The sequence below is a fragment of the Silene latifolia genome, unplaced genomic scaffold (genome assembly GCF_048544455.1).
Source record: "Silene latifolia isolate original U9 population unplaced genomic scaffold, ASM4854445v1 scaffold_95, whole genome shotgun sequence".
Taxonomy (NCBI): domain Eukaryota; kingdom Viridiplantae; phylum Streptophyta; class Magnoliopsida; order Caryophyllales; family Caryophyllaceae; genus Silene; species Silene latifolia.
Window position 1 is genome coordinate 351,239 of NW_027413826.1, and position 9,988 is coordinate 361,226.

General features: G+C 36.0%; 1 protein-coding gene across 1 annotated transcript; it reads right to left on the reverse strand.

The window, feature by feature from the left end:
• Positions 1-357: 357 nt before the first annotated feature.
• On the reverse strand, positions 358-4,764 carry LOC141640623 (uncharacterized). The gene is made up of 7 exons (XM_074449351.1): positions 4,579-4,764; positions 4,456-4,493; positions 4,313-4,373; positions 4,122-4,228; positions 2,500-2,574; positions 1,623-1,698; positions 358-737 (listed from the first exon to the last, which is right to left on the reverse strand). The coding sequence occupies exons 1-7, from the start codon at positions 4,628-4,630 to the stop codon at positions 682-684; spliced, it is 465 nt and encodes a 154-aa protein (XP_074305452.1). The 5' UTR covers positions 4,631-4,764; the 3' UTR covers positions 358-681.
• Between the last annotated feature and the right edge of the window lie 5,224 nt (positions 4,765-9,988).

Genomic DNA, 9,988 nt, shown 5'->3' on the forward strand with positions numbered 1-9,988 from the left:
AAACTTAAAATAAATAATGAAATAATCCAATATAATCTCTATTTATAGAGAAATAAAAAATATGAATAATGATATATTTTTTATAATTTTATAATATATAAAATTTAATATTTATTTACTATAAAAAGAATTTATGAGAAGAGAGTACCATGCACCATACTCCTGGGTGCATGGTATAATTTACCGTTATCTTGCAGCAAATTTCATTTGTGATGGGCCAGGCCGGGTCATAAATTGGGCCACAACTTAGGCCCAAACCCGGCCCTAAATATATGTCAATCCTTTTGGACCGGCCGATGGTTTTTTGCGCAATATTTAAGGCCCAAGCTTATGAAAAAATTGGTTTGGACTGAGCCATTGAACTTAGACCATTTGATCAGCTCTAATTGAAATTTTCAACATCCAAATCCAAACGCAGTTCAAACTTCAAAGTATGCAAAATGGCAGACGACATAGCAATTGCCAACTCCTAGAAGACACAAACGCAAGCTAACTACTATGAATTTGATGATTAATATACAAGTCATACGAATGATATCATACCAATACTAACATCCAATAAACATGTGTTACTAAAACTATCAATGGACAGCCTAAGTCTCAACCTTCAAGCACACTATGTCAGGAGTTAATTTGTACACAGCTGCAAAATGTAACATCCAACTGTGCAATGGCCATCTTTTACCAACCCCTCTGTCTCCCTCCTATTCTCCGAGCAAGCTCCAGATCTTTTTTCACTGCAGCAATACATGTATTAAACAGGCATTAGTGACCACTTGAACGAATAAGTTTCGAGTACCTGAAAAGCCGTCTTCATCAATCTACTTTCACAGGAGAACTCCCCTTTATGCTTTCACGTAATCGCTTAACTTTCCTCAAATTGACATAGTTTTCACGTACAATAAACTTAACACCCAGATCTTCGTCCTTCTCCATGTATTCAGTGACAAATATCATTCAAGACGGACAAAAATTTGCAATAAGAAGCTTACATAGAGATTAGCAAGTCTCAACGACAAAGCATATCATATGCTGAATAAGATATCTTTGTCCAAGGTTCTAAACGTTAATCTTTGTTAAGTTGTTGGCGCTAATGCTAAGTCAATCAGAAAGACTGAATTTGGAGAGAAAGATAGACGGACAAATTCCCTTGTTTGATTAGTAAGTTAGGTGGTAGAGGTATCCAATTCTCTCCATTTTCCTCCCTTCCATTTTGTTCCAACCAATTGAAACTTCAAGCACGGCAAGTTATCTCTCTCCTTTTCCCTCCAAATCCATCCATCCAAACTACGTGTTAGCAAGAAAAAGGCGGGTTCAGGAAGATACCCAACTATCTCAAATCCAATAAAACATTTGTACTGTACTTCAAAGTTCATGAATAATTTTAGTAATAGGCTTCACCATCACGGCATCAATTATTTACAATAATCAAAACCCCCCTTCAGAAAGGGAGAAAAAAAAAGATAGAAATTACATGCAAGAAACAAATCATTATAAAGGCTTCAGAAATTGAAAGGCTGCAAACAATACTTGTGCTTATATGAAGATGATTAGCAGCAACTTAACAGTGATGCCAACAGCCCAACATAGTGTTATCGAAGATAAAACAACTAGATACTTACTTAGAGTCACTCTCTTAGCGTGGATTGCACATAGCATGCCATCTTCAAACAAGCAAACAAGGAAATCTTCGGCAGCCTACGTGTAAGCAAACATGAACCAAAATAAAGACATCAATACATCTGAATTAACAGGATAATAAAGAAGGCTCTGAAATATCAAACATGTCATAGCAGTTCAAATACCCATTTGACTGGTCTACTGTCATGATCATGAAACATTGGAATACATATACAGATCCTCTACATCTATGGCAGCATCATAAGCATCATGAATCTAGACCATCAAACAGAAGTTTGCAGTATGGATTGCTTCAAAGCAAAATTATAAAATTAGAAGAATACAGTCAACTACAGCAGATGAGGCAACAAGTGATATGATAGCATATCAGCATATGCAGTGAAAGAGAATTATATCCAAGTCTTCCAAAAGTAATCAGAAATCTCACTTTCAGAAATCCTTGCAGAGAGCCGTTAAGTGTTGTTCTCATAGAAATTATGTTTAAATGAATATGTGATTGACTTCTTTGTTCTAGAATTTAGACTTCAAAACCTTGAGTACATGGAAGCAAATGCAAGCAGAGAAATTACATTTTAGAATCTCTAGAGACATATAACCAACCAGTACAGATATAATTGGACCTATTCGTAATCAAGCAACAAAATAGAACAATCACAAACATACAGAAAATGATAATAAAAAATTCAAATAAAGGATCAAGATAACCCATGAATATGAAAGTCCAGTATATTAGCTATGAGGAACAGATGCATTTACCAAAATATAACGTGCATAGGGATGAGGGATCTTGTACATCGTGTAAGCTAATCTACTAGCAAAACTGAAGTCAATGAAAAGTAAAAGGACAATTAAGAGTACCTCTTGGATTGCCGCCAGTGCTTCAGACTGCCAACGAGTAACCTCAGTGGACAATCGGTTAGTAATCTCTTTAACCTAAATGTCATTAAGTTACCGTCATCAGCAAGCAACAAACATAACATGGAATGTCAAAAGATAATCAGTCAAGCAAAGAGCTCGTCATTTTATACGCTAATTGAGGGCAATAATGTAGGAGGGAAGGTACGTAAGGAATGAAAGCGTAATAGTGTAGAAAATGTTAACTAAGACTCCTTATGTGGTATTTCTATAAATACAGAGCAAGTACAGATGAAAATATGGAATACAAGTGACAGCATAAACACAACTACTCAGAGAAAATATATTGCAAGACATAAACAATACTGCATAAATTATGCCCCATTCGTGGAAATTACCGACTAAAATACTTGTGTATAAATTGATATCAACATTCAGTAGTACCTAAATGAGTCTCTAAGCTATATTAACATATGTGAGAAAGAGACACTTTTGAAGATGAGTGAAAGGAAGGGGAGGATGATAGGCGGAAAGAAGGAGAGGGGAATCGGGGATGGAGTATGAGTGTTTGGGTACAATTTCCGTCCAATTCTTTCCTGGAGGGATTTTGGTTTACATTGGAGGAGTATGGGTGTTTGGTCATTTGCTAACCAAAGTACCAAACAAGGGACTTTATGTCCTTTGCTCCCCCTCCCCTTACTTTCCCTCCAAATCTTCAATCCAAACAAGCCCTTAGTCTTTTGAAACGCAAACACCCCAGAAATAGAAAATCCCTCTTGCAAACAAGGCTGGCTCATCGTGTTTGGATTTGAAGGGAGGGTGTATAAAGAATATTGCTGGTACTTGTATAAATTAAACATATACAAAGCAATGCTATTGAAAACAAGGACACGCGATGACACAGTACTATATTTAAAATATGTTTAGTAGATTGTGACCTGGAATGCCAAAATCAGCTCAGCACTATGAAGTAATTTTTTTTAGATCCACATCCAAACTAATCAATCCACGAAATGGTGGGAAACCTGGAACCAAGCAACAAAGCTATTTCTAGCTATCTAAAACTGTTGGTTCCATCACACATACATTTCTTGCAGGATGAACACTAAAGGCTCAACATAAGAAGATAAACTCAAAGTTACATATTGCCCCAAGTTTGCAAGAGATGCGAGAGATAGTGATAGTAGTACTTGTATATCAGCAATAGAAGAAAGTCATGCTGCTAGGAGTAGTCTGTATGATAAGAGTAACTGAGACAAACGTGACCGATCTTTTTGATAGAAGTAAAATAATCCGATTGACTTTTGAATTGTCGGCAAACAAACTTCATAAAGCCAAGGAAACTAGCATAAATACAGACAAATATTTCTCCACACTCAGTCAAACCTAACACAACTAGGATAACTACAGACTACAGGCACATATTTCTCTAACACGAAAACCACAGTTTTATTTCCTATAAGATGAATAGGCATCGACAGCAAGAGATATTTATAAGCATAACACAAACAAGAAATGAAAGCTACTCCTTTTTTGCCAATCATTTGTTTCCTTTGATTAAAATAGCCTTCACAAGGAATGAAACTATTGCTGAGTGTCAGAATTCTTGAGAAAAAAAGGCTTACAACTCGGGCAAACGGCGCAAGGGGAATGATAGGTTTGACGATTTTCTGAAGTTTGCGAATTTCTCTCAAAGCCACAGTTCCCGGCTTAGAACGACGAGGTTTCTTCACTGCAAAACCAGTCAGATTTTTTAATAGTTGACCATAATAAGTCAATAATTGAAGGAGAAATTACAATAATTGCATAAAAATACCATTGGCATCAGGAGCAGATGCAGTCTTTTGACCTCTTTTACGCTTTCCAGTAGAGGTTGACTGAAAATGTAGGAATAAAACCAATAATCAAAGCAATTTCAACAAACAAACAACAACAACAAAGGAATGAGCAGAAAAATACGGGTTGTTCGGGAGTGGAACGAGGAGTAGCAGAAGCATCTGGAAGACGGAAAAATGAAGACAAAATTAGGGTTTAAAAAGAAGAAGAATAGAAGAAATGAAGAAAAAGAATGAAAATGCAAACATGAACGGCGTTTGGAGGCGGATGACTTGGTGGCTACTTGCTTGATCCTCATGATTGAACAGTGTTAGTAATGTGCAAAGAGATTAAGAGAGAGAATCAATTCACTGTCCTTCTCTCGATTTCTTTGTCTCCATTGCTTTTCCCGCTTACCATCATTTTCGTGGCTTTTTGAATTTCCATGCCTCGATTTTTATTTCAATTCAATATCAGTGTATGTACTCTAGAGATGTCAATGGATCGGGTTCGGCGTTCGGGTCGGGTGAAGCTTCACCCGCATCCATCCATCATATTAAAAACCTCATCCAACCCATCCATCATCCACAAAACTTATCATCCATCACCCGTCCATCCATCTTCCGCGGATGAAACGGTGGATCGGGTGATAAATGGGTGATTTTAATTATGTTTATAAGCCTAAAAAAGTATTAAATTATATTTCAACCAAAAATATGTAAGGTAAATTAGTATTAGACTAGGTGCTTTAAAAATCTCGTAACTTAATGTTTGCTTGAACATATAAAAAGTAAGTAGATTAGTATTGGGTAGCTTAAGTTTTACTCCCTCTGTCCCGGTCATTTGTTGTCCTTTTCCATTTTGGGGTGTCTCAGTCATTTGTTGTTCTTTCTATTTTAAGAATGAACTTGATGAGTAATTTGATCATTCTCATTCAATTTGTTCCACTTGTCATTTACTTATTGGCCTTTTCCTTTTTCCTTGGTCTTTGTGCCAAAACAAAAGGACAACAATTGATCGGGACGGAGGGAGTATATAAATAAGTATTTTTTTCCAAAAAATGAAGAATATCGGGTGGCGGATGGTTGACGGGTTGGATTTAGCTTCATCCATCATCCATTTGTCATCCATTTATTTCAGATTTTCGTCCGTCCATTTAAATCGGGTGGATGGATATTTAGCGGGTGCGGGTGAGATTGACATCCCTAATGTACTCTGTACAAATAACTGCACAACTGTGTGAACTGAACCCGACAAACGGGTCAGTCAAGCCCGCGTCGGGTTTCGGATTAGTTTGGGTCAGACCATACCGGTTATTTTGGATTTCATTATTTCATGTGTAATTCGGGTATGTTGTTTCTGGTCATTTCGGATCAATCGACCTGAGCTATACGTGAACCATTGATTAAAAGAGAAAGACATGTTTTTTGAATATTTACATGTTTTTAGTTTATGTTTGATAATTGATTATTTATTACGTTACTAGGTAAATTGATAGCATACACCTTACCTAATACGAGTTTACAAATCTTATACCTCAACAATATTTTTCTTAAAACTTATACCCAAAATACCTAGATCTTATAACTTAATACCAAATGACAGTTCCAGTGAAGAAAAAGACTAGATTCCGGAATTCAAATGTTAAACATAAACTGTAATGTTTGTTTCCGATTTTACCCTTCTTGTACTTTATCTAACATATTATCTCCTTGATTGAATGAGTTCTCTTCACTTGTTGTTCTTCTTCTTCAATCGTATTCTTCTCAAATTCAAGCAATTTAGTCTTTGAGTTTTGTCATCAATCCTTTCCATGATTGAGTTAACTTCTTACAATATCCCTCTTTTAATTATACCTTCCTCTCTCTTTCTCTCATTTTTCGTTATTTTTATAGTTTAATACCCGACCTTTTTGCTTGACCTTAGAGACGTGTTGGGACTAGCGGAAGACCTGGAAGAAGCGGAGGAACCATCTATGAACGCATTTAGGTAGACAAACCTTGTTTGGGGGGGGGGGGGGTGTGGTCTGTACTAGACCGAGTGAGGGATACTCGGTCGAGTATATGGGAATTGTAACACTCTCATTTATCCAGGAGCCTTTAGCAAGACATTCTCAAATAAATAGGGTTGTTATCATCTCGGTTGCCCGAGGTATTGAATAACAAAAGTAAACAATATAAAGATACTTTATAAATAAATTGAATCAAACAAATTTTAATTTTAATTTTGCAATGAAGAGAGAGAAATGAAGAAAGAGAAATTCATAGATTTTAGGTTGCTTTTTTATCAAGCAATGGCTAGATTCAGAAAATCGACTAAAATATTCTCAAAAAACACCAATCTTTAATCAAAAAAATTCACAAAAACAGGTTGATTTAAATTTTCGATCCAATAATAAAGAGAAATCGCATCAAAGGCAACTGCAATTATCGTCTCAGGAGTTAGAATTAGACCTAAAATCCATACTGAAGGATGAAGAAATTGATCAGGAGGAACCTGAGGAGGAACAATTAGAAAAGGCATAGGAGCCTATGGTTCAGATCACAAAAGATGATGTAGTTGGTGAGATACAATTCTAGTCTACTTATGTTTTTTGTTATGTTCTTGGCGCGAACCCTCCGAGCTCTGTTCTCACTGGGTTTGTTAAGAGGGTGTGGCATGCTCAGGGGATTGACAAAATTCCGTTCATGCCAAACGGTATTTTCCTGGTACGTTTCAAAACAAAGGACCAACAACAATTTGTTCTTAATAATGGTCATCTACTCTTCGACAATAAACCGGTTATAGTCAATGAATGAAATCGTCAGACTCAATTGGTGAAACATGATATTAAACGGATACCAATATGGATGAAATTATTTGGGCTTGATGTGAAATTTTGGGGAGTAGAATGTAGTGTATAACCCAAGGACTTGACATACTCAGACACAGTTTCCTGAATGCAACAAAGTTTATAAATTTGAATAAAATAACAAATGACCTCCTAAATTAATGAAGCTTGGTGACAAATCACTTCAATGAGTAAACTAACTCTGCGTAAATTTTCAAGATTTTAGAGACAATCTAAGTATTTTAATTAAATTGCTAAAGACTGACTGACATATGAACTCTCGCAAATTGACAGATGACTGGTATTTGAATTTGAACAAGGATCAAATGATATAATTATCAACTCAAATCCCACAGAACATTCATAAGGAAGCAAGTTAACAATTTGGACGACTCAAATCGGGAAATATCATAGGCAAACACAGATAAAATCCAACTTAAAGCCAACGGCAAAGCTAAACAACCCACAGTCTGAGCACATGATTGAATATACTTCACTAACAGACTTTTTTCAACATCTACAGTCTAAGAACAGATATTAACAGGCCTGACTCTTAACTACAGACTAAGCACAAGTTAAAGAGGTTCAAATTTGAGAGAATTCTCAGGTTTTTAATTCGTCAAAAAGTTGCCTCAATGCAGATGGGGTAGAGGTCCTTATATAGGCCTCTTCTTGGAGTTCTTTTATAAAGTAACCCTAGAAATCTCATCTAAGGGCCATGATTAGTTCTTAGGATACAAACAAAGTGATGGAAATGTTGGGGTTGGTGTCCTTAACAGTTAGTGCAAGGACTTATAAACCTCTAAAAGGATCAAAGGGCATACTTTGGTATTATTATCAGTTGATCCACGTTTATCAATAACGGTTGGCTTGCTAGATAAGTTTGACGTTATTGTCATACAGATGGCGGTGATCAACTGGTCCCTAAAAGTCACACCTATAGGACACGTTCGAGAGACGTGACCGTATGAAAATACTGTCATGTAGATGCCAAATTTGACTAACCGATTAGTCGAGTTATTTGACTAGTAATTAGTCAAAATGTGATGTTGAGATATTATATTTAATACGGATTAAATATCATGGGCTAAGGCGAATTAACTGATTAATTCGTAAAATTAAATATAAACGATTTATATTTAATTAATGTATATTGAATATAATTATACAATATCGTCTTTTTCGGACATGTATTAATACTTCAACTAACCAGTGTTATTAGTTGATGTTTTAATAGCCGATAACCGATGACGATTTATAAAAACCGCGTCATATACATTTAGTCATTTAATGAAGGACCACGAGTTAAAACCAAGAGGAAGTGGAAGCCCACTTCCCTTGTGTGGGTCTCGGTTTTGCCGAGTGAGAGGGATCAAAAGGGAGAGCTTCTCCTCCCTTCTGACCTAATCATCATTAGTAAAAAATAATTAGGTTTTCGAAGAGCATTCTTCTCTCAGAGAAACCGAGATCTCACATCTCAAGAAAACTCACATCGTTCTCCCAATATTGCAAGGCAATCGGAGAACATCGTCTAGCACAAGGGCATATCTCGGACAAGGTCTTGGGTGCAACAATTAGGAGGGAATCTGGTTTGATTTTGTTCTTTACGCCGTGCATCAAAGGACCCGAGGTTGATTTCTATACATTAATCATTTCATTATGTTTTTCGTTTTATGACTATAAATTGCATGTTTAAATTTACGTTATAGTCCTGCAATTAAAGGGTAGTATACGGATATTAACCCACAAGTGGTATCAGAGCGAGGCCACGTAAATTTTTCTATGTGTTTTTCATAAAACGATTTTGAAACGGTTATGTTTGTCTCGAAATCCGTGCCTTGTATACACGGATGTTGCGTTTTTGCTTTAAACCGTGTGGCGCAGGTTTTTAATCACGAAAAATTTTTTTTGTGTTCTTTGCGTTTTTCTTTGTCTCAAAACCGTGTCCAGTTTACACGGCTAAAGTTTTTTTTGATACCGTGACATGTCTTACACGGTTCATTCATCTTGTTTATCAATTTGTTTTATGCATGTTGTTATTTTATACGGAGATTATAACAATATGTCAAGTTTTGTCAATTGTTAACTTGTTTTGATGCGTTTTTGATCAAAATTGCAATTGATTTTGTTTTGTCAAACTGTTTTCACGAGGGTTTTGAAGTTTTCTGCCATGTTTGCATTCGATCGAGCATATTTCTACTCGATCGAGTGCTATTTTCGTCTTGGTTTTGTTCGATCGAGTCCCCGTTGTACTCGATCGACCCCTTTAAAACCGCTCGATCGAGTTGTCCTCGTGATTTCGATCGAAAGCGACTTTGTTGATAAAAGTACTCGATCGACCACCAGTTTAGTCGATCGAGCACCTTCTGTTTGGCAATCCTCTCGATCGACTTGCGTTGATCGATCGAGCCTGTGTGTTCCTCGATCGAGCTTTTGTGTCCCTGGATCGAGGATTTTGTTTTAATGACTTTGAAAATTTATTCCTTTTGCTTTAAATTTTCTTTTGGCTATAATATGTACTTTATACGGATATAGTACACTCGCTATGATTGTGAAACGGTTCACCACGTACCATTAAGTTATTTTAAAGCGTATTTAAAGTAACGGACTGTATTTGATTAAAATTAAATTGATAGAAGCGGTTTTATCACATGAATTTTAATCATTAAAAGGTGGTTTGGATAAATTTAACATAATTACGGAATTATGTCACGAATAAATTTAATTTTTAGTTGATGCATTTTATTTTATCGTACTTGTTTATATTTTGAATGTTTTGAATGCCTTTTAATTACGTATTTAATTATTTTGCAAACGGTTGTAACTTAGTGTGGCCTTAGTAGAACG